Raw genomic sequence first — 25,546 nt, 5'->3', positions numbered from 1 at the left:
AAAAACCATATTAACTGCAATTATAGTGTGATCAGAGCAAGTGCATGCCACACTTGATACTTTGATGCTGCTGTGGAAGCGTTGATTTGAAGATGTAACAAACATACACTTCTGCATCAAATATTAGTATTTAAAATAAATTGAGTAATAAATTAAAACAAACTGAGTTTCAAATGATACATTCATTCTTGGTGTGTAGCTAACTTTGAAGTGCATGTGGAATGTGTTCTTGTACGCAGTTTCTAAACATAACTTGGAGATAAGTGCATGTATTCCATGCAAACTTAGCAGCCTAGCATTTGTGTAGTAGCCTAGTAACAGTGTACAGTGTTTTTTGTTATTCTATTAAGCTGACTGTGTTTACAGGCTTTGTGTAATAGCTGCTTCTTGTTGTATTACAATTGTATAACAGTAGTCTTAAAAATGTTTGAAGCAAGATTAGTACAAGGAAGTCTGCTTAAAAAAGTCCAGGAGGCTTTAAAAGACATTGTGTCGGAAGCATCTTGGGACTGCACATCTTCTGGTTTAAGTCTTCAAGCAATGGACGGATCACACGTGTCTCTTGTTCAACTAACCTTGCGAGCCGATGGCTTTGAGAAGTATCGATGTGATCGCAATCTGGCAATGGGTATAAACATGAGCAGCATGTCAAAGATTCTCCGCTGTGCTGGCAACGAGGATATCGTGACGTTGAGCGCAGATGACACAGGAGATGTTTTGGAGCTGATGTTTGAATCTCCAAAAGGAGAGAAGGTCTCCAACTATGAAATGAAGCTGATGGACCTGGACTGTGAGCAGTTGGGTATTCCAGATCAGGAATACAGTTGCACAATCAAGCTTCCCTCCCATGAATTTGCACGCATTTGCCGCGATTTGAGCCAGATTGGAGAATGTGTTGTCATAACCTGCACCAAAGATGGTGTCCAGTTTTCTGCCAAAGGTGATATGGGAAGCGGTACTGTGAAGCTCGCACAAAATCTTGGTGTCGAAAAGGAAGAGGATCAGGTGACGATAGAAATGACGGAACCAGTTCAACTCACATTTTCCATCAAATATCTTAACCTCTTCACTAAAGCCACTCCACTCTCTGGATCAGTGTCTTTGTCGATGTCGAATGATGTTCCTTTAGTTGTTGAATATAAAATTGAAGATATGGGACATATAAAATATTTCTTAGCACCAAAGATTGAAGATGAAGATGGTGAATAATTTTCCATCAAATGATTTTTTTTTGTGGTTAAGCATAACTGCATCTGAATCTGTAGCATTAAATGATTGTTGGGATTTAAATTTAATATACTTACATTTAAGGAACATGTTTGACTGAAAATTTTAGTTTCTTTATATAAATCTGCCTTTTAGCCATTGTAAACTATATTGCCATTACTGCCTTACAATCTTAAGAGTTAGTTATTGACATTGATGGTTATTAAATTGATGTGGTATGTGTTTTCTCTTTGGAGCGATTTGAAAATGTATAAATCTTGTTGCAAGGAAAATTATCATGCTGATTGTAATTAAATTCTTTGTAAATTTTGTATATACACTTTGTTTTGTTTAATAGCATAAGTTTTGCTTTTTATACATGAACATGAAATTAGTTGCAGTTTTAGTGATTGTTTGTTTCATTGCTTATGGATTTGGAACTTTGTCAAAGCAGTCAAAAAAGGGACCTAAAAAAGAAAAGGTAAAAATAATATGATATATATATTTCAATAAGCGGCCTCAAAATGGTGTAACATAGCAAGTTGCTATGTGTGCCATAAAATTTTTCATTTAAATTTTGTTTTTGGTATGTTTTTTGCTGAAAAAAAAATGCTAATTATTGTCAGGCTTTAGTTTACCATCAACTGTTTTCCACCATTGCTTTATGTCACAAACAATTCATTATTCATTAACAGCTATGCGTAGAATTTCAAGTACTGACAAATATATTTGAAAAATATTATTTCTCCAAAGTTATCTTTTTGATTTAACACTGATTTTTAGGCTTTTGGTTGTTGAGGGCACTAAAGATTTCGAAATATCTAAAGGGTGCTACATTAAAATGTATTGAGAATTTATTGGTATATAGCTGTATGATAAAGCATGCAGACTTAAACAATTTTTAATTCAGTGGCAACTTAAAAAATTAGAAGATACGAAAAATACTACTATCGTTGTATATTCACAAGTATATTTCAGTGCAAGCTGTAATCCTATAAAGTGTTACATGTCGTTCACTAAGCTCGTATAGCAACCACTTTCGCCAGGTTTTGAAACTTAATGATTAAAAGAGAAAATTAGCATGCCTTGTGCCTAACTGTGTAACAAGGGCGCCCAGTACATTAATCACTCTTTCGAAAATCGTTGTTTGTCTATTAATTATTAGTTTGTCTTGTGCTAAAGACTGGAAAGCAGCTCTACTACAGTTAAACTCCTATGTAACGTACACCCATGGCCTCTTCTAGGGTTGCTAAATAATAATCGGAATTTTGAAGACCGTTTTTTCCACCAATGTGTTCAAAACATGTTAAGGTGAATGATACACAATATTACTGAACCAAGCCTTCAATTATTATTATTATCGATAGATACAATGGTATAGACCAGTGTAGACTATTAAAAAAGACACATATCCTTTCAAAAACAACACAAAAAAGGAAATCATTGCTTTATTGAAATTGGAAATCATAACGAAAACTAACTGCACAGGATACCACCACTTGTTTTTAAAAAACCATCTTATATACAGTAGTAAGTTAGCAATTGTACTTTCCAGTGTAAACAATCAGTTTCTCTGCAAAATTAACAGATCCGTTATATACGAAATATTTTACATTATCTCAAAAGGACTGTAGAAGTTATCCGTTATACATGATAACGGGTCCTTTACCAGCAAAGTTGAATGCATTAAAAATAGGAACAAATAAGACTTTTCATCTGAGGTTATCCGTCACTTGCGGGTCTACTATAAACTGTATTCTTATTGAAAACACACCGTCAAACCGTACCAAATCAAAAATACACACAAACGTTGTTGTTGATAACGGGCTTTGAGGAGCCTAATTTTCAAAAGTTGAAAAAACATATTTTCATCTTCGATTTATCATTTTTTTTTTATAAAACTGAAAACCGGTTTTGCAACAGTATTTTTATTCAAAGCTCGTTGTAACCATGCGCTATTTATTTTTAAAAAATCACCGCTCTTTGTAAAAAGGATCAACCAGGCTAATTTGTGCACAGCCATGACATTATGTTAATTGATGACATTATAATTTGCGTATAGAGATTCTCAGAATAATTTTTAAGTTAAATGTGTTGACTCAGTCACAATTTAAACTGATTCAACTTGACTTGAGTCACAGCTTGAAAGGACTCGGGTCAAAAAACTTGGTTTCAACCTTGCTTTTGAGTGTTACCCGCAGATGATGTTCAAGCTTAATAAGTTATACAGTGTCTATGATAAATGCAATAACATCTACTCTCTATTAATTCAGTCAAAATTTGTAAAGACAAATGTCTTGGCAAGAAAATTGATAAAGTCTGACTTGAAAGCCAAAGATATTCTTGACAATTACGATCAATACTGTAGCACTGAGAAGAACCACAGACACTTTTCAACTGGACAAGTACTGGGATATGTAACGCCTGTAAGTAGAATGCAGCCTGTATTCCTAGTCAAAGCTTGATACTTTTAACGAGACTTCCAAAATAAAAGAACGTTTTCAATGATCTTTGAAATACTAATTGCATTATGTTGTAATGTTTAGTGGAATTCTCATGGATATGATGTTGCTAAAACATTTGGAAAATTCTCTATGATTAGCCCAGTTTGGTTGCAAATAAAGAGAAAGCCGGGAGGAAAATTCCTTGTAACAGGAACTCATGATGTTGATAGAGGTTCCCAGTGTGAAACTTTTCCCTGCATTCAAGTCATTGTATTCAACATTTAATCTATGAATTACTTAAAAACATCATGCTTGTGACGTTGTAATATGAGTTCTTTTTAAAGGTTGGGCGAATGGTGTGCGCAAAGTTGATGAAGATGTGCAAATATGTAAGTTTGCTGTGACAGTAACATCTTTAGTTTGCAAGAACCCCCAGTTTAAAAGATTACCTGTTTACTAAACTAAAAAGCTGTTTGCTGCACTTTCAGTGCCTCGTGTTCTTTTTGATGGTTGGTCAAGCTCTGATTACGGAGCCCTTTTTTCTAGTGAAGATGAAATTGAAGATATGACTAACACAATTTTGAGAGTGCTCATAGACAAGGGAATGGATGGAGCAGTGTTTGAAATCTGGAGTCAAATGCCTAGCCAAAAGGCAAAGTTAGTTCAATGTAGCTTGAAATATGAACTAACTAATTAATCAGCATGTTTATAACTCTCCAGTCATATTTACTCTGTATGAAGAAAAAATTACTTAATGTTAAGAGCAAACATTTTAATTTGTTATTCCATGGTATTTAAATTTTTATCCATGGATGGATAAGTGACATAATTTGACCGCTCAAGGCACATTTACTGAACATTTTGTTGTGTACTGTCTAATCGATGCATTTTTATTTTTGTGTGTTTATTGTGAAACTTGGAACCCCTGGGCAGAAGCAAGCGTTGTTAATCTTGCATAAAGGCACTGCAACAATGTCATAGTCAAACTAACTTTGTATAATTTTGAATCTGGTGTTCTTACCAATATGCTCTTGAGCCAACCAAACATTTAGGTGCAATGGTTAACTATTGTAAAAATTTTGATTTGTATTAAAAGATTTTGTAAGTTAACAAAAATAATTTTTAGAGAAGTGATTCATGTTTTGACACACATGAGTGAGATATTTCGGGACAATGATATGACCATAATTCTGGTCATTCCACCACCTATTAATTTTGAGTAAGTGACTGTGTAAATTTTTTCTTGGTTGTAATATGATCAATTGCATTACCGGTATTATTGCTCTGGAAAGCTGATCTACGATTTATAAAATTGATCATTGACCTGCAGTATTAAATAGGATTTTACCACACATCTTTACTTTTAGAGGCAAAGCTACTGCTTTCACAAGGGATCATTTTGAAAAATTGGAAGCCCATGTCGATGCGTTTAGTTTGATGACATACGACTTTTCTGCCGGTTCTGGTAAACCAGGACCGATTGCTCCTGTTCTATGGATGAAAACTTGCGTCGAAACACTTGACCCCCACAGACAGCACCGAGCAAAAATTCTTCTTGGGTTAAATTTTTATGGTTATGCTTATTCAGTACAGGGAAGTGTTGCAATTATTGCGCACCAGTGAGTAATATTTTCCTTTGTACTATATTGATACCTCAGAAATTTAAGGTTAATTAATTCTTTAGAGAAAACTTCTTTTCAGGTGCTGAGTTTTGCTTCGAATTTGACAGATATCAATAATTTAAATTTTATTCAAATGCTCTTAATTTATGTTTTTCAATAAAGCCAAATTTACAAGTATAATTATATCATTTTCTTTTGTGGAACTTTTTTAATTTCATATTGGGCATCACCCCGAGTTTTACCTGCCAAAATATGGGTTTTGAGAATTGGCAAAGATATTTTGGGTATTACGAGAATGGTATAATTTACTTAACATTGTTTTTTGTGGGAAATTAAATTTCTCATAACTTAAACAACTTTCAGCAACAAACTAATACACATAATCGTATATATTATTGAACTTTCTGTTGTCAGTGGGTAACTTCACATACATTTTCTTTAAATGCTAAGTACGTTTGTTTGCATTTCAGGTATATACAACTTTTGCGATCACACCCATCCAAGTTTACCTGGGAACCTACAATACAGGAACACTTCATTGAACAGCAAGTTACGGACGAACATAAAAGGTTGATTATTTATCCCACTTTAAAGGTAATTTTTGACATAATAGGCGGTAGCACATTGTGTAGTTATTAATTTTTATTCACATGAATGAAATATTTTGTTATGAATTGAGTACATGTCAAACTTACTAAGCAGTATGTATGATGTATATTTTTTAATATAATAACATTTGTGTTAAATTCTTGTGTATTGTGATGAATAAATATTTTTCAGTCAATACAATCACGTCTTGACTTGGCAAGAGATCTCGGTACAGGAATATCAATCTGGGAAATAGGCCAAGGCCTTGATTACTTCTATGATCTTCTATGATGAAATGCCAAACCATCAGAATATGCAAATGTAACAAAGTTTTTGTCACAAATGTAACAATTCACTGTGGCAATTTGATCTATTATTTCGTATTAAGTTTATTTATTTAATGAATTTCAAGTTTATTTAAGTGATCTTGATAAAGCACAATATGCTGTATCACCTTGTTTCCATCAAACAAGACAACTTGTTTGTCTGCATTTGCAGTTTTTTCACTGGTTGTCAGTCCAAAAGCAGGATATAGACACTTTTATCCAAGACTTGTAGTCCAATTAAAGCTTTCAGAAGCAGATTTTTAATACAGTAATATTTCATTTAACCATAAACTCTAAATATAACCTACTGGTAATATGTTCTTCCTGTTCAGTCATGGTACAGCACAAAATTAAGGTAGTGGTACTTAGACAATATCTATGCTGAAACTCTTTGTGCAATACTTCTATGTGGTTCAAAACTTGTTTGGTTGGCAAATGTTTTTGGTGTGTAATGACCTGGCAATGACAGGGTGTGCGTACATCCGTGGAATTCATGGATGCTTTTCAGTAGTGTGGACCTGAAATCACCACTTTACCTATGTGTTAAAATCGACCAAACCTTCAACTCTTGGGTGCTAATAAAATGCATTTACTGTATTTTCTGCTCCACAAGTAATTATATCCTTGCAACCTTGCTAATTGATTCATTCCGAAAAACTCATTTTGAGCTGGTTGTACTACTTTCAGATCTAGTCTTGAAACTGAGATCACATACAGAGCACACTGATCTAGAGATGTATCAAAAAAAACTATTCTCCTATACTTTGTGAAATCCAAGCTTAATGTTATTTCACAGCATCGTGTTAAGGAATGGGTCACAAGAAATTTGTTATGCATAGCACACGTCACAACAACATTTATAACAGTAAGAGGCTCAATAAAGATATTAACAGGAAAACAAGAATGTTGCTTGTCACAAATTTATAGTATTAGTTATTAAATTGGATCTGTGCGGCTTTTTGCGAGATGTTATTTAGTCAATACTATATTGCTCTGTGTTGACCAGTCTTGTCAAAATCTATCCTAAAAGGCTGGTTCCAATTGCATTGACGTTTAAACAAGATCTGTTTTGCACAATCAATGTGTGCCACACAGTGTTTAGTTGATTTCAATGAAATATTTTTTGAACGATTATAACAAGAATTCAAAAAATTGCTATATCAAATAATTCTGTTAAAACACACATAAAGAATTTTTTGGAAAAGCAGTTAGAAACACTGAAGAAGTAGAACACATATATATATACTTAGCATATAAAATTGATCAGTTTGACTAAACTAAGTTAAAAGGATAAGCATTAATAAATAAATAGAAGTGTAAACAAGATGGTATTCATTTACCACAGGTGGATCAAGTGTGCTACGTATATGACCTAATAATTTCTTTCTGCATCTCAAAGCAATTTAGGAAATTTATTTGAAAAAGTAAAAACTGCACCTTCAGATTGACAATTTCATAACAGCTATACTCCTTCAGAGAAAGTCTTAATCATGGGAAAAATAACAAGTACCACTTCAAATAACAAAAGAATTAATAATATTTCAGGAAACTCACTCCAACAGTTTGTAAAAAAGTGGCTTTTATCTACATGGCTAAAACACTGGCCTCAGAAATCGCGGTTGGCCATAATATAATAAGAAAAGAAATAGGTTCGGAAACATGAGTCATAAATCCGCATTGATCGAACAACACATCATATCAGATTATTGCAATAAAAGGTCGACCTGTAGATGCCATCAGCATGTGGAGACACCATTGATCCTTTTCTAGTGCAATATTACTGGATTATACAATTCTTCTTGAGATCAGAGTTATAATCCTCGTCCATAGACGCAGTATCTACGGGTGTCCTGCCGTCGTTGAGTGGCATGAAGTCGTCATAATCCAGCCCTTTCCGTTGATAAAAAAGCATGTACGCTGTTTCCATGCTGATATTCTCTGGTGACACCTTGCCCCAATACAAATTGATATAAAGCATGTGTATAACATTTATGTGTAATAAAACAATCAATTATAATTGTGCAAGTATGACCGTTGATATTTAACTTTATAGACATGTACCTCCTTGCAGCTACTATCGTTGTAGCAGTACCACTTATTATTGTGTTTGTTTCGTGCGTAAGCAATGTAATGCCCTCCACCAAGAATTCCAGAATGACACTAGCAGAGAAGAATAGCAATTAACCCATAGTAATCGAGAAACAAAAAGCACGAAAAATTTCTAGTTCAGATTAAACTCACAGACATAGCATAGAGGTCATAGAGCGGTGAATTTTCCCGAAACGAAGGCTGCCTTCGACGGGCCGGACCTCCTTTCCGAACTTCTTTCACTTTTTCAACGTTTGTCTTTTGGGCATCCCCGTCAGGAGACTTTTCAGACCCATTCACGGCTTTTGTTGTTAGATCACCATCACCGCCTGCTTCATTTGAGAATGTGATGTGCAGTTGCTTCGATTTGGAGTGTTCATCGTCGGATTTTTTCGCCTCCTCGACGACATCATCTTCCATTGGTGTTTGATTTATTTCTCCAAGAGTCTTTTTCGTCACTGAAAAGAGGAAGTCATAGTGATATAGAAATGAGTATAATGATGCTGTAAGTTAAGTTAGGACTGTACATCACCTCGCTCCGTCATGAAGTGCGAAGGGTCAAAATCATTTTTCGGAAAATCAACAACCTTATGGGACTTTATCCATCGTCCATTAACAATGCGGAATCTTTTCAGGTGAATGATCTTCAAGATAAAACCATGACATAACTTCTATATATCCATGTAGCTCAAGCATGTTCACAAAAGTACATCAAAAAATGTTGCATCATATCGTTTAGTTTTTGCAGTTGGCAGTGGGAAGCAAGAAGTATGGTACTACTGCTAGCATTATTATAGCACAATAAGATGAGAAATATGTTCACAAACAGCTCATGCAGGGGAAAAAGAGGCAAAACCCCGGGTGAAAACGTGCAACTGTTAACTACGGTGGTGCTCTAACGAAAGAAAGTTAGAAAGGCCACCAAACTGGTAAGCGTTTACGCTGACATTAAATAAAAACTAAATATCCTACAAACAAAACATAATATGCCAAATACCATATGATTGCTGCCTTACTAAGACTGGAGGTAGGCGCCATATATCGAGTTTCTTTTTGGCAACTTGCAACTTGTCACACTTTCCGCATTTGTAAAGTTCGTCCTTTCCCAGTTCTTCCTCTGATGTGAAAGCTTTTAGGCAATAATCGAGATCAATGCGTTGTTGCTGCCCCTTGTGGCCCTCTTCTACACTTGCATCATCGACCATTTCCTAAATATTACCATACTGTTATGCATTTATAGTAACATCTTATTTACACGTTAGTTAACTCAAAAAACGTAACATAACGAAAAATTTTCTTTACCATAGAAAGAAGGATCAATGTTGTTTCAAAAAGTTAAGTTAATCTTGGCCCACCTTCTCTGCAGATGTCTGGTATCTTAAATGCAGAGCAGTTGCATCCCAGTCGATAGCGATGTATTCGCTGCTCTGCTTCCAAACCTCATCATCACACTGTATCAGGCATCCTTTGCAGAAGCGAAACCAAGGGCAAGAGTTGCCGCATAGAAGGCCACACTGTCGTACACTTCGCAGTGTAAAAGGGAATTGCGAACCAAGACTCTGGTCACTGTGAACACGTATACATCAGATCTATTATATTCAAGTTATAGGTTCAAGTTTGGTGTTGTTAAATAAATGGTGTGATGCAAACGTTTTTATTTTTAATTTGTAAATTGGTGTGAATTATATGTATTTGTTTTTTACACTTCTGCCACGTGAACCATATTCAGCTTAACTGTGCCATTACCTAAACGAAAATATAAGTTCAATAACAGCGTAAGTTTGCATATAAATTATACATACCAGTCTTGCGCATGGTTAACTGTTGTGGCTTCTGATGGGGGAAGTGGGCTAACCAAACGCGAAACCAACTTCCAAACTGCATTGTAAAGCATCCGTCGAGATTGTCCCGGCAAACAGGGCACCACAATCGGTAGTCCAAATAAATTTGGTCGATGTTTTTGGGATGAGAGAAAATAGACATCTAAGTGAAACTAAAAACAGGATCAAGATTAGCAAGAGTTTAAAGGAAGAAGTTCCAATTCTATAGTGTAGGGTGCTAATCCAACAATCCAACTGCAGCAGATGTCGCATGTAATGGATAAAACAGGAGCAGCAATGTTTAAATGAAATGGATTTTACGCACGTGTAGCCTCATTAGGCCCTTTAGTACTACCTATGGCACCGCATAGTTAATTTCAAGATATATTTCGGTCAGACAAAATCGTTTTTCAGTTTCTGTATTGTTCCACTTTGAAAAATGTTGTCGTACACACTATTACAAGACACTTGGAAGAAATCGGGTACGGTTGTAACATAGAAACGTTAGGTGCAAAAACTTCTGTGCACGACAATAGCAGTTTAATTCCTATTCAATTGAATGAGCCAAAAGATGGCATGAAACTCGACCAACAGACACAGCAAAGTTTTACGACAAGGGTCCCTACGTTAATCCCAAGGTCGGAATACTACAAACTTCGTAATAAGAATCTTAACCAAATAGTTTTGGCAAATTTCTCAATTTTATAAACAGTTCTCCAATTTCTATGCAATTGTGCATCCACTAAATGCAAGATTTATTGTATCAATAAATAGCAATAAAAGAATGAAAATCTTACAAAACTCACTATTTTTCGATGATATGCTACAACATATCCGGGGTAGTTGATTGAACTGAAGTCTTCGGCCATGCTTTTTAAACACAATTAAGATTAGTTAAACACAATGATACAAGTATAATACTAACAAGATAACAAATATGATGCCTTTTACCATCACTGAATTAGTCACTTAATTATTACCCAGACAAAACTTACTTGCAAACTTACCTATGAGATGATGATGTTTGTGTGGGATTTAACACTGAGTCATTCCCATTTAAACTGTTTACATAGAATGTGGACAAACTTGAAGTGCTTCGGTTCCGGGGAATATTGTCCTGCATTTCTGCAGAGTTTTCCTGACTAGATCTACTTTCTTCATTGCTGGAAGATTTCGACTTAAAGTCAGTTCCAATCAAGCTCCCATCTTCCTCACTTCCACTATTCGTAGGAGCTATGTGAAGTGCAGAGCAGTTTGTGATGCTTCTCTTCGATGTCTCATGAACCGATGAACCAATGTGAGATGGATAAGGTGCGACCTGATCCTGTTGTTGAGTTGTGTTAGTTGAAGCATTGGAGTGATGCATTCCATTAACACCGCCATTGGGTATTTTACTGGCAGGAAGCATAGGTTGGGCATGATTAGTAACAATGCCAGCTTGTTTAGGTGGTGGAATTTCATAAGCGTATAGATTTCCCATCGCTGATGTTTTCACCTTCAGGTTATCCGATAGAAAGCTCTGCAATGACACAGATTTTAACTTATGATTAAATACTGCATTATAAAAATCAAAAAACTTTTTCAATTTGCTGTTAATGAATGAAACAAACCTTAACTGTGGCTCCGACCACTTCAACCAAGAGCATTGCTTCGATGTCCAACTTGCAATTTTCAGCAAGGTGTTTTCGAACTTCTAGGAAAGTGTCATCCATACTTAGCCTCAAGCCATACCGAGTCGGTGCTTTTCCATCGAGGCGAATCACTAAATTCAAAACACATGGGACAGCATTAACTTCTTTTCTCCATACAGGAAAATGGTTATTGCAATATTACAGAACATTACTATGAGTGTAGCAAAGTACCTATCACGTCAAAATACATGAGGTTATCCATGGGTAGTGGAAGGGAGAGAAAAGTGAATGGATCAAATCGAACACTGATGGTGTTGCACTCCATACACCTTACTTGTGATTTGATCTGACCATGGAACAAATCAATGATGATGGATTGATTCCGAGAAAGATGATTTTCCCACGCCTAATAAAGATTACGTTTCAGCATCATGAACTCATTGGCATTAACATGGAAAAATAATGAATGAACAAAAATTAAAATAGATGAAACTGAGATTGTGATCATTATTATGCACCTACCTCCTGTGCCACTTCTTCGTCAGGTCTGCCTCCACTGTCCTCTAATTCCACGTACGGCTTCTCATGAACACGATTGAGATCCTCATGAAGTCCATCAAGCAAGAAGGCAACAAACTCTTGAGAATCATGTTGAGAAAATCCATTAAATTGAGAAGCGTGTTTGCTAATGGTCCACTGAAATTAATAAAAATTTCTGAAATGAAACTGATACAAAAGTTTTTGATGCTTTTAACAGAAATGTACAGATAAGTGTGAAGCTTTTTAAAATAATCATTTACTAGGACTACTTTCCTTCACTCTCAGTTTATTTCTTCCAATGGTGACAATACCTACTGTTTATCCTACCTTGTACATAAAAACAACCTAAATAGTAAGAAATCAAAAACTGACACCCATAACACACCCTGACTTTCAACGGAGCAATCGTTTTATTGGAACCACTCCAGAGGTCATGAACAAGGTCACTGTAGCGTTTTGCAATGTGGCCCTTCATACCTAAACACTTGTACGTATTAGCAAACACCAAAAAACGGCATTTCCAAGACATGCCATTCAAACCTAAACAACTGCACCCTATTAGCAAACACCAAAAAACGGCATTTCCAAGACATGCCATTCATACCTAAACAACTGTACGTATTAGCAAACACCAAAAAACGGCATTTCCAAGACACGCCAAAAACAAAAGCGTACTGGTAGCTACATAAAATAAACATAACAAATAACACAGCAAAATAACTTAGTCACCAAGTGGATTCGTTCTGTTCAATTCAAAGAGATGTTTGTCCTCAAGAAAGTACTTGGTCAAAGGTTGTGTGTTGCTGATACATTGTAAACTTGAATTCATAAAGCAGGTATTGCCGAGGTTGCTCAAGCCTGTTGTTCCCCCAAGAGTAACTGAAAGGAAAAACTAGTTACCGGTACCAATCCACAACAATTAAGAAATTAAAAAATTAAGTAGGTTATGATTGCGAATAAACGATCATTTCATTAAACAGTTGTTTAGCAAAGTCAGTCAGTTAAAGATGTACCAGCAATTTAGCAGCAAATGAAAACAAATTTAACAACAAACTTTATGGAGCTATGTACTTTGTGGTAATTACTGCTTGGTACCTTGTTTTGGTTCATCTTCTTGTTTGTTCTTTAGCTTGTGGTTTCGAGCAATCTGTGATAACTCTTCAGGCCAGCTCATGTCCATATTTCGAACTAAACATCATACATAAAATAAGTGATCAGAAAATTATCTTTTATCCAATGGTTGGGAATTTGAAATGAACCAAAGAAAGGTTATTTATAATATTACATATCTGGTTAGTATTGAACCGGTTATGAAATGTGATGAAAGTAAAGTGTACAAACTTATGATAATTTTACTTAATGTAGTGACTAGCTTAAAGTAATAATAAATCTACCTTCCAGAAGTATTTCAGCACCATTTGATATTCCAATAGCTTCCAACTTTTGTGATTCATCTTCAAGAAGATTGGCATTATTCTAAAACAAAATTGAAAAAGTAACCAAGTGAAAACTGAACATGCAATATTAAAGAAAAGTTCAATATGACAACAAAATCAGTTTCAACAAAAACATTTTAATTAACCTCATCAAGTAGATGCCATAGCCTCATATTTTCAAGAGGTATTCTTAGTCGTTGTGACAGAAAAATGCTGACTTGCCCCACTGTGTGTCTTCGACTGAATGTAGCTCTGTGAGTAGCCTGTCTCCTTGGGGTGTTACCACCTGAATTGCACAATGGACATATTAGCATTTAATCAAGATGTCATTCCAGAAATAGGCTAATTTCCTAAGCATCACTAGACATTAGGACATGTAATGGAATACACTCTTACTGTTGCTGATGGTAATAGGTCATTAGATACAGGAATAGTGGATACCTGCAAAGTAGTTTAGTGTCTGTTTAAGAACACCAAGAGTGGTGTTGCCGACACCAGCAAGGGTTCCAGAACCAGAAAAGGCCATTTGGGACAGCTGTTGCATAGATGATGGAAGCTGAAGAAATTGGAAACATTTAGTGGCCGGATGTAGGTGTATAGTTACGAAACAATAATTTATTACTTCCTCGTTGACATTTTTATTATTATGAGCTCAGTAAGTAGGCAAATTTCGTGAAATAGTTAAACTTAAAACAAAACCCATGTATCAAGATAATCATACTTTTTTATTATAAAACATTTGTTTTTAATATTTTGCCAAGTTTTATGCATAGAATTCTTTGTATGCATCAGTATAACTCAAGTCTACCTGATGACGAAGTATGACCAAATGCAATCGATGAAGCTCCAGCCATGGCTTCTCATCAGGATGTGCAGCTGGGACGATACGAGGTAGAACAGGGGAGCCTCCGTACCTGAAAGTACTTGTGTTATTATAATACCAAAGATTTGCAAAAAGAAATAACTAATGAAATCATTTCTACCAGTGGAATAGTGCTCTCCACATGGGGTCAGGCAAGATCACATAGTCTTCTCCTTTCCGCAGGTTTTCTTTCAATTTACAACCTTCATCAGTCAAAGTTCCAATCTAGAATCATGATTTTGTTGCAGTTGGACAGGTTTCAAGAACAAAATTTTTATACAAAAAACATTTCAACGACTTGTGGCTTACTTTGCATGTTAAATAAATTAATATACATTTGATTGTTTGTTTACCAATATAAGCATACTGGCAACCTAATCGTGCAGAAGAATTATCCACAACACAAAAATCCGGATCCACTATTTTTGGTTTTATCATATGCACACAAATGTCAAGTATTTATTCAATCACACTTCAACTTAACATTACAAAAACCAGTTAGAACGCAAGACCTTTGTGTTTTCTTCCTCTACGATATCAGAATTGTTGATTGGGCCTGGAGAACCAGTAGATCGCAAAGATGAGATTGAAAATGGCCGTTTTCCACCAGATTGGCCTTTGCCTTGTGATTTTTGACGATTTTTACTTGTCTTGTCTGGTGGCACTGGCGAGACATATTAATAAAGAATTAGTGATAATGTCTAAAGGTAATCAAAAAAAAACAAAATTTTGGTTTAATGTAGGGGTTTTACTTCTTTCAGTCATGGGCTCAAAATATTTGTTTTAAAATGTAACAGTTTGCTAGTGTTAAAAAGTAAAAAGTTAACAATATTTTTTGCTTTAACATGATCATAATAATGTGATCAAACCTTCAACCAACCTAAACATTATTATAAACTGCACAACACTATAACCAGTACTTACAAATTTGTCTGTGTTAATGCAATACTATAAAATAACAAATGATCGAACCCACTTGAAAAATTCTATGCAAATGTATCTGTCTGTGTACGCAATTGCTAATACGTAATACGTAAAATATTAGCCGAGACTCTTTTTTTACTTGTTCACTGCAGGTGTTAAGTAAGTAAAAGTGTGAATGTTTCCATACAACAACATGTTAATACCAGTCACACTTGAACACCCACCAATATTTCCAACAGTGCACCTTCACAACATAAATCAAGAACGTTCGCTATTAGCATTCCATTTTGCAAATGGTGTGCTTAACATTGCAAAAACATACAAACGATTGAAGTGGGAAAGGAATTAATACTAAAGCAAGGTAGAAGTCCTGAACAATATTTGATTTTTTATCCTAATGTATATCATAATACTTAGTTCGTGTTGCATTTAGATCAAAAATTTGAAATAGGGTTGGACTACCCAAATATCGGTTCACTCGATTAACCAGTTAACCGAGGCAATTGTAGCTATCTGATATCCGGACAAAACTTGGTCAGTTAACCGCATAACAAATGCATACCATTGTTAGTGCGTTTTTATGGCTTTGATTTGTACAAATTTTGAAGTCCTCTGTTTTCAGAAACGGGCAGTTTAGCAGAACAGAAGTGGTATTTGACTCTATGCTGAATTTAATTTAAAACCTAGTTAACAGCTCTTTGTCCTCTATTCTCTACAAAACATTAAATGTTGAAAGAATTCGTTCTATTATGTCACCAGCAATACAGAAATCGGAAGTAGAATTATAAGTTATCCTCAAGGCATTAAGACTTAAATAGAAGCTTTGCAAGGTGAGGACCGGGTGGTTTTCTAAAGAAAGCAGTTAGAGATCGATTGCACACTTCTGAATTTAATAAGTTTAAAAATAAATTATAACAAAACAAAAATACTAAATAAACATTAGGAATTTGTGAAATTTTGGACATTTATTTGTTTTTTCATGCAAAACTACATCTCACTCAAACGTTTTTACAATCGACACATTATGTTTTACTAGAAAGGATAAAATGCTAGGATAAAAAGGTTGCTTTGTGTTTACCATTTATTATCCGGTTGGTTAGCTAAAATAGAAATACATCCGTTGTCCAGATAGTAAATATTATTGATATCCGAACTAACCCTTCCGCCAAATATGCAAATATAAAAATGTTTCATTCATTCATAGATCATGTTTGCTACCACTGTCTTTATTTCTTAGTTGTCATGAAAAATATTTTTCAATCTCCTCCAAAATTTACAGATCACATCCAATATATACAATTCAATACATTATGCTCCACAGGAGCTTTTTCCACAAAGTCGCCTGCCTATAAAGTAATCATTGCTAATTCAATGATGGTGGCCTAACTGGTCTCAATACCTTTTCATGAAGCTATACATGTCACATTAACATATGAAACAAACACTGTAATGAAAATATCTGACAATTACTTGTGTGTGGCATGACTTCTTTAGCTTCTAAGCCAACAGTATCTGATGATGAAGAATGGGACATGCTACTGGAATCATCAGCTATTTGTTCCCAGTCTTCGTTTGACACTGATAAAGTTGACTGCATTCAAAGAAAGATGTTATACATATGATATGTGCCACTGAGTGCAAAATTCACAATGACTATACTGTAGACGTCATAAAATTCTAGCATTGACAAGCTGTAAAACAATTCTTACATCAAACTGCGTATATTTTTTCCATACAGTCCACCACTTTCCAGACACAACATACCATGTCTCACCAACATGATAATTCTGTTGATCCGATCTGTATTTTCATATGAAAAAGACTTGTAATATGTTTGGTTTAGAGAAGTAACTGTACACCAGGCATACTCAGATCACAAACACCAGATAAAAATGCATTAATTACCACAAAGCAAAGCAAAATGTGAAGAAATACCTGTGCAACCATCCCCGAACTATGGTTCCTTCATCTTGTGGTGTAGATGGTCTTAATCCGAGGACTATGTGGCATACTTCAATAATAACATTGAGTAGAACAGTCGGAAGAGGATCTTGCAAGCTCCAAAGCTGGTACTCCTCAAGAGAGATGAATTTGTTCTAAAAGTACGAACAAAATCATCAAAAAGCATGAAAACTCCACATATATTCAGCAAGATGGTTATAAAATTTCAGAAAAGTATAATTACAATAGCATAACTTGTTAACTAAAAATGATCAGCTATCTAGTGTAAGCAAAATAAGGATCCTGCTCAATTTTACACAACAAGGCATCCAAGCACATAATTAACGAGGTTAAATGAAAAATAAAAGGTTACAAAAACACCGCAACCTAAAGTTTAGGGAATATGTGGAAATGTACATACCTTATTAATAGAATGTTTAAGCACATGGTTTACAATTGCCGTAATTTGGTCATTGTCTTTTGAGTTTGATGAAGCTTGATTAGTTTGTTTTCCTTCTACTTTGTTTGCTTGTTGGACGTCGAGTAGACCCACAGCCATTCCTTTTAATTCCATTTCATTTAGTTTGTTGTCTTGATCTTTGTCGAAGATTTTATAGCAAACTGTAAAAACCATTTGTAAATAGCATACAGAGAAGTGCCCGTTAAGTGCAAAAACACAATGGAACCACAACTTACAGAAACTATTAAAATTCACATTGTCTGGTTCGTTTACACCAGGGGTGTCAAACTCAATCGCACCAGGGGCCAAAACTCAAAACTTAATTAACGCCGCGGGCCGGTCAAGGATAAAACTTGATTGAACATTTCGTGACAAGAAACATGAGTTGGAACAGGCAGCGAAACAACACCAAATTTTTGATGTTTTTGACGATTTTTGACTGGGCTATTTTTGATTATTCTTCTCTTACATCGGTATGTTTCATTTTTCTCTTTGCAAAAGCATTAAAGAATTAACAAACAATAAAGAAAAAAGCAGCCCAGATTACCAGCGTTGGAATAAGTCGATTTATTCTGACGTGTTGTGGGGCAACTGCTGTAGGCCTATTTTACGATTTGTTATAATCTTGTTTCTTGCTTAAAAAAAGTAAGTTTTACTATACAATGATCTCGCGGGCTAGAAATAGTTCAATGTATAAAATAACATTGCGGGCCAAGTTTTAATGTAAAGCGGGCCGGATGTGGCCCGCGGGCCGGGAGTTTGACACGTATGGTTTACACAATCACATTCACAAATACTGTAGCATTCAAAATCAATTACAGTGCATTTGTGCACAACACTAAGGCAATTTAGAAGCGTTATGTTAATCAGAAAGCAAATGTAAAGCATTCACCCAAAGCCCACCATGACCAACAAACATTTACCAAAGAGAAAAAACAACAAAATGTCAGTGTCCACAAAGAACTCCAACATGCCCTAGACTAGAGTGCTTTTATGTTTCTCTGTTTTTCCAGTATTTTTTAAACTTATAGATAAGTTACAGGAAGCGAAACCTCATTTCTCTTTATGTGGAAATACAAAGAATTATCCATGTTGCTATTGCTGACAAGGTGTATCAAAGGTGTTATTTGTGCTGAAATTAATGAAACATATTTGGCAAAAACCAGCATAATTCTAAAAATTCCTGAATAATTGTTAGGATAACAGCTTTCTTATCGACGCTTGATTTGGCAATATAGGATTGTTTGTTACAATTCTAGGAGTATCATAAAATGCATTGCAAATTAATATTACGATCCGGTTGCTCAACACACATTTTTGTCTTTCTGCAAGAGGGCCACGACAACAAGCTGAAACTCCACAAGATATTTCCTTGAAGTCAATATGGCCATCTTTATTTTCGTCAAAAGCATTGAATAAACCTGAATTATGAAAACTATTTAGGCTATCTAAAAAGCATTGATTAACCAAACAATATATATACGTATCTAAAATTAACCACAAGAATGGTTTGAAATCGAATTACCTTCAACCAAAATCTCTGGCACTGGAGGACACACCAATGATTTAAACATTACAAGATCGAACCTTCCAGTCTTCGATTGTGATTTTAACTTCCAGTAACACTTTTCCAGTTCTGTGATATCCGACTCCTCCACTATAAACAGAAGTTGTAAATCCCGCTTATATCAGCAAGAACAATAAAACTACTTTAAACCTGCATAAAATGTCAAAAACATTTCAAAAATCTATTTAATTGATGTTTAATAATAACACTTTACTTACAATGAGTTACCCCAGCCAGTGTTTGGTAGAAGTTGGGCATGTCTTTGTTGTCTGTTAAGCTAATAGTAATTCCACCAGTATTAACCAACCATCTGGTTACCGATGTTATGTGTGGATAAGTTAACACCCAAGATCGGAACTGGTCATAAGTTACGTGATCAGTCTGACACAAAAAAACATACCATGAATATTTTTAATCACTTTCATTATGCTATGAAGTTGTAGTAAAAAGCCTATTATATGTAAATGTTTAGGACAACTGGAAATGCACTAATCATTGACTAAAACAATGTTAAAACTGTTAAAAGTACTAAATATAAAAAACATAACGATAAAATTTATTGTTTTAACATGAGCATTGCGGTGAGATAACGAACTTTTGCTGAACAGGTTACAATTACAAACAATGTCATTTTATTTAATACTAACATATTTCCATTTAAATTATAAACATTTATGCCATAATGTAAAGAGTATATCTTTAAGACAACATAACAAATGATGCAAAGCTTTGTGCTTACTCCTTTAAAAAGTGGTAATGCTTCATGAGGTAGTGCTGTCTTCTCACAAACAAAAATCATATTTGACATACTCTTGCTTGTAACAGTGGACCCTTGTTCATCACAGTACACAGCATACGTCACTATACATATAAACGTGTTAAATCAGTATTCTCACCACTAAACTTATATAAAAAAATTTTTTAATTTTACCGATGCTGCTCTCAAGTTGCTTGGAATAGTAATTAAGGAACAGGGTTTCTCATGAACTAATCGATGTGTGTATTTTAAAACAACTTTATTTTACTGCACATTTTTCTCTTATTTCATGTGGACATTAACATGTTAGTGGGCAATGATGGACCTTAGTCTAAAGTGACTGTAACATTGCAGGCATGATTATACCGTGTCCGTAAAAAAGTGATAGAAAAACATAAAGAGCAATAATAGAAATCTGCATCTAGAATCATTTAGAAACCATACAACCAGAAATGAATTTCTTATTAAAGCAAAACATTAAATTTTTATTATTTGGACAAAACTAAGATTTCTAAAAATGACACTACCTATGATACAAATCATGTACAATAATCACCTGGACAACCAAGTGTTTATGGAATATAATATGGCCAAAAATATCGAAAGCATTATTATAATAAGTATTATCGGTAAAGTTGTTATGAACCTAATTAAATACCAATCTACCATAAGAATTAAATCAGTATTTGGCATAAGCAACATCCATGCTTATAATCGAACAAAATAGGATTTAATGCTTGAATTACTTACATTTCAGCCTTTCTTCATGTCTGCCCCTGGTTAGAAGAACAAGAGTCACAAATAACTCACGAAAAGTCATCCCTTTGCTGTGAGCTGACATGACAGCAAAAATACGCTGTGTAAACATAAAATAAAAAAGATTTTAGATATATACAGTATTTATAAATTTTAACTACCAGCAGTATATGATACAAAATGGAACACTTCCTAATACTGCAATTCATACAGGTGAGGTAAGGTTCATAAATTTTTCAAAAACAAGAAGATTAAGAATAAAGAACGAAGCAGTTCTTAAACTCAAATCATTTGCAAATAAGAAAACATTTGTGTGCAATAATACTACTGACCTGCGATAGTTTTGTTGGAACATTATCACCAAGAACATCTCTTAAGAATGTTGCTTCCCTCATTAAGCCTGCATAACCACATGCCCTTTTATATGCTTCTTGAATGCGATCAAGTTCAGTTGTTGTGACTGTAACAAAAAGTTGAGTATCTATTTATGTACTGTATGTGGGGCGGTAAGTAGTATATAAATCTGATACCTGAGTTTTTCGTATCACTGAAATAAACGTAAACTCAGTACATTGAAAAATAACATGACTACTCTTTTTATAGCCAGCTGGTATTACGAACAAAAATTAATTATTGTTCTGTGATCTCAGGAACAGAGTGGTTTCTGGCAGCTGACAACAAATGACTTATTTACTAGAAACACAATTAAAACAACAAAACCATTAGAATTTACAATTGAGTCATTCCATGTATAATCAACCAATTTGTTTAAAATTTGTAACCACTACTCTTGGATTTTGATAATTTCAATATATGTTATAGACCTTGGAAAAACCCGAAGATTAAAAAAAAATTCTGAAAATATCTCCAGGCGTTTTCGAGTTATTCAAATTTGAATTTTTTCGCCACACGATGGCGTTTGGTTAGTGAGGACTGGTCACACTTCATGATTTTCTTTAATATCTTTATTTCTGAAGGTAGAATAATGAAACAAATGTCGAATTCACCATCTTTGGGGTCAAGGAATTCATTTAAGCACATAAAAAAACCTATATCACACCCCCTTCATGGAGTAAATTAAGTTTTTTTCATTAATGTCAAAGTTCAAGTTTACGATGCAATTACAAAAATAGCAATCGCATTGGAAACATAATTTTTGCACTTTTGTGTAGCATGGTTCATGTATTTTCATATATCCAAAAATTGGAAACTTGTTTTTTTTGCTTTAGGAGTAAAGTTGGTTTTAACAGCAAGCACTATTTTTATGATATCAAGTTTGAGTCAACTTGATTTTGATGAAATCGCTTAGATATTTTTCTGCAACTCAATTAATTCAATTAAGCAAGCTGCTGCCTATTTTGGTGAATCTGAGTTTTTGATTAAACGAGCAATGAAAGAAACAGAATCTGATGGGATTTTGTCCAAACCAACTATTCCAGGAAGAAACAAAATATCTGATGCCACAAAAGCTGCTGTTTCATCTATGTATGAAAATGATGAATTTACCCGATTAATGCCTGGAATTAAAGATTATGTAAGTGTTTCCAAAAATGTTCATAAGCAAAAGAGGCTCATTTTGTGCAATTTGAAGGAATTATATGCCACATTTTGTGAAAAATATCCCGAGCTGAAGATTGGATTCTCAAAGTTTTGTTCACTCCGTCCCAAATGGTGTGTCCCCGTATCGTCCAAAGGCACTCATTCTGTCTGTGTGTTCATCCAACATCAAAATGCAATCCTTCTGGTTGATGCTGCCAACAACAATGAAACATACAAAACATTGATTGACAAAATAGTGTGCAGCACGGAGAACAAAATGTGCATGTTGCATCGTTGTGAACAATGTCCTGGGTCTCAAGCACTAGAAGGCTTTTTGCTTGCACAGTATGATGAGGAACTTGATGATGAAGTCCAATGCCAACAATGGAAGTCTAGAGACAGGATGGATCTTATCACAGTGTTAATGACGAGATATGAATGGATTCAAGAAATTGTAAGAGTTCTTTAGTTGGATGATCTTACAAAGCATTCATTCATAGCTAAATGCCAATCTAGATACTTAAACTCCAGAAAGAGTTCTTTAACAGATGATAATTGTGTGATTTTGCTGTATTTCGCTGAGAATTACACTTTTACAATCCAAGACGAAGTACAAAGCTATCACTGGAACCAGCAGCAATGTACAATCCACCCCGCTGTTGTGTATTACATGCAAGATCACATCTTGATGCAGCAGTCATTTTGCTTTGTTTCAGATGACTTAACACATGACACAGTTTTGTGCATGGGCTTTTGTACAAACTCACTGCATTGATTCCAAGCTTGTCCAGCACCATTACTAAAGTTGAATATTTCTCGGACGGTTGCGCTGGACAGTATAAAAATTATAAAAATATGCTGAATTTGTGCCATCACAAGTGTGATTTCAACCTGGAAGCGTGTTGGTCCTTTTTTGCAACCAGTCACGGGAAATCTCCATGTGATGGTGTTGGAGGTACTGTTAAACGACTGGTTAAGACAGCTAGCTTACAAAGACCTACATCTGACCAGATTACAACCACACAAGCATTCTATAAATATTGTTGTGACAACATCAATGGAATTGCATTCGAGTTTTTGCATTCAGAAGATTTACAAAAGGACAGGCTTGCAATGGCATCAAGGTTTTTATTAGGAAGCACAATACCTGGAACACGATCTTTCCACCATTTTCAACCCCTTTCGAAATCTTCAATAGGATACAAGCGAACAAGTGATGATAACAAATTCTCATTCATTCATCACTTTTCACATTGCAACAGAGAGGATTTGCAAGTTGGTGTGAATGACTATGTAGCTTGCAACTATGATGGAAAGTAGTGGATGGGATTAATCGACGGAGTCGACAGTGCTCAGTTGGATGCCCAAGTGAAGTTTATGCACCCACCAGGTCCCACAAATACATTTTTTTGGCGATCAAAGGACGATGTATGCTGGGTTCCTTTCCAGCAAATTCTATGCAAAGTTGCTGCACCGATTACAACAACTGGAAGATCGTACAGTATCACTGCAGAAGATTTAAAAACATTGATGAAAGCCTACACCGATAGAGAATGACAATTCTTTAACTTTGGTATAGTGACATAGGCATTTTATGAACAGTATGTACAATTTTGTACAGTCATGTTACTAGGCCTACATATTGACTTGGCAATTTTATATTGTGTTAAGTATTGTCTTGCTCTCATTTTAAGGTATTCTTTTTACATTTAATGTGTGAAAACTGCATAGATGTTAGAGGTGTACCCATTATGCTTTGGGAGGAGGAAAGACCACTAATATTAAAAAGTTGTGGGGGTTGATAACTTGGTATAAAGTATTTAAATAAAGGCCAATCTTGCATGCAAATGATCGTTACAATTTTCTTTGTTACTAGCTTGAGCAATAGCTTTTACTGTTGTGTGCCAGATCTTTTGTTGGGTATGGTACTAAAGTCAAAACTCAAAATAGGAGTAGGCCAAATTGAAGTTCAAAAAGGAACTCGAATTTACTGTAACCTCTCTCAGAGTGCACCTTTAGCAGGCAGTAATTAATGTTTTTGGTGAATAATCTTTAAACTCTAGCAGTTGGTGCCTTGGAATTGCAACCTTGCATATATGCATGACCAGTTATACGATATTGCTCAAATCTGCATTTTATATCTTATAAGAATCATAAAAATAGTGCTTGCTGTTAAAACCAACTTTACTCCTAAAGCACAAAAAACAAGTTTCCAATTTTTGGATATATGAAAATACATGAACCATGCTACACAAAAGTGCAAAAATTATGTTTCCAATGCGATTGCTATTTTTGTAATTGCATCGTAAACTTGAACTTTGACATTAATGAAAAAACTTAATTTACTCCATGAAGGGGGTGTGATATAGGTTTTTTATGTGCTTAAATGAATTCCTTGACCCCAAAGATGGTGAATTCAACATTTGTTTCATTATTCTACCTTCAGAAATAAAGATATTAAAGAAAATCATGAAGCGTGACCAGTGCTCACTAACCAAACGCCATCGTGTGGCAAAAAAATTCAAATTTGAGTAACTCGAAAACGCCTGGAGATATTTTCAGAATTTTTTTTTTAATCTCCGGGTTTTTCCAAGGTCTATAACATATATTGAAATTATCAAAATCCAAGAGTAGTGGTTACCGGGCCTGGTTGATTATACATGGAATGACTCAATTTTATTACGTAAAGATTTAATTCTGATTTAAATTAAATCTTTGTGCAAAGAACTCACAACAAACTTTACCTCGTTTAATAGCTTCATCATATGAGAGAATGGAAGCTCGCGACTCTCTTGCTCCCATTCTGGTCTTCAATTATGACCAAAAAATGCTTTCAGGAATTTTGTTACAAGCTTCTTAATAACATTGGATACATCAAATGTTTTCAGGTAAACTATCACTGTCAATATTTAAAAAAAATTCCGCTTTAAGGTTTGTAACACCCATTTTTGCATGTAATTAGCAAAAAGCTCTGTGGCCTAATGGTTACTGTGCTGAAGAGGTTTACATAACTTAGCTTTTTACTGGGATAATGAAGAT

The 25,546-nt window shown here is 34.8% G+C and overlaps 3 protein-coding genes across 3 annotated transcripts; 2 read left to right on the top strand and 1 right to left on the bottom strand.

Moving 5' to 3' along the window:
* The first annotated feature begins 333 nt into the window (after window positions 1–333).
* LOC143464431 (proliferating cell nuclear antigen-like) lies at window positions 334–1,612 on the top strand. Its single transcript, XM_076962183.1, has one exon. It carries the CDS (start codon window positions 424–426, stop codon window positions 1,207–1,209), a length of 786 nt encoding a protein of 261 aa, XP_076818298.1. The 5' UTR covers window positions 334–423; the 3' UTR covers window positions 1,210–1,612.
* On the top strand, window positions 1,551–6,783 carry LOC143464430 (chitinase domain-containing protein 1-like). Its single transcript, XM_076962182.1, has 9 exons — window positions 1,551–1,687; window positions 3,480–3,632; window positions 3,753–3,882; window positions 3,995–4,039; window positions 4,139–4,307; window positions 4,777–4,869; window positions 5,018–5,269; window positions 5,743–5,866; window positions 6,053–6,783. Exons 1-9 carry the CDS (start codon window positions 1,586–1,588, stop codon window positions 6,149–6,151), a joined length of 1,167 nt encoding a protein of 388 aa, XP_076818297.1. The 5' UTR covers window positions 1,551–1,585; the 3' UTR covers window positions 6,152–6,783.
* A 163-nt stretch (window positions 6,784–6,946) lies between these two features.
* Window positions 6,947–25,402, bottom strand: LOC143464429 (ubiquitin carboxyl-terminal hydrolase 32-like). The gene is made up of 32 exons (XM_076962181.1): window positions 25,252–25,402; window positions 21,301–21,428; window positions 20,963–21,068; window positions 20,195–20,316; window positions 19,674–19,836; window positions 19,414–19,545; window positions 19,202–19,309; window positions 17,850–18,049; window positions 17,423–17,583; window positions 17,197–17,287; window positions 16,958–17,078; window positions 15,076–15,227; window positions 14,685–14,788; window positions 14,510–14,615; window positions 14,143–14,257; window positions 13,848–13,987; window positions 13,660–13,741; window positions 13,361–13,453; window positions 12,995–13,144; window positions 12,651–12,742; window positions 12,248–12,421; window positions 11,957–12,131; window positions 11,705–11,856; window positions 11,102–11,613; window positions 10,901–10,964; window positions 10,077–10,267; window positions 9,630–9,840; window positions 9,291–9,482; window positions 8,807–8,918; window positions 8,428–8,732; window positions 8,248–8,346; window positions 6,947–8,134 (listed from the first exon to the last, which is right to left on the bottom strand). Exons 1-32 carry the CDS (start codon window positions 25,307–25,309, stop codon window positions 7,964–7,966), a joined length of 4,782 nt encoding a protein of 1,593 aa, XP_076818296.1. The 5' UTR covers window positions 25,310–25,402; the 3' UTR covers window positions 6,947–7,963.
* Window positions 25,403–25,546: the final 144 nt, after the last annotated feature.

Source organism: Clavelina lepadiformis, chromosome 7 (genome assembly GCF_947623445.1).
Source record: "Clavelina lepadiformis chromosome 7, kaClaLepa1.1, whole genome shotgun sequence".
Lineage (NCBI taxonomy): Eukaryota > Metazoa > Chordata > Ascidiacea > Aplousobranchia > Clavelinidae > Clavelina > Clavelina lepadiformis.
This window is presented reverse-complemented; position numbering and strand designations above follow the sequence as displayed.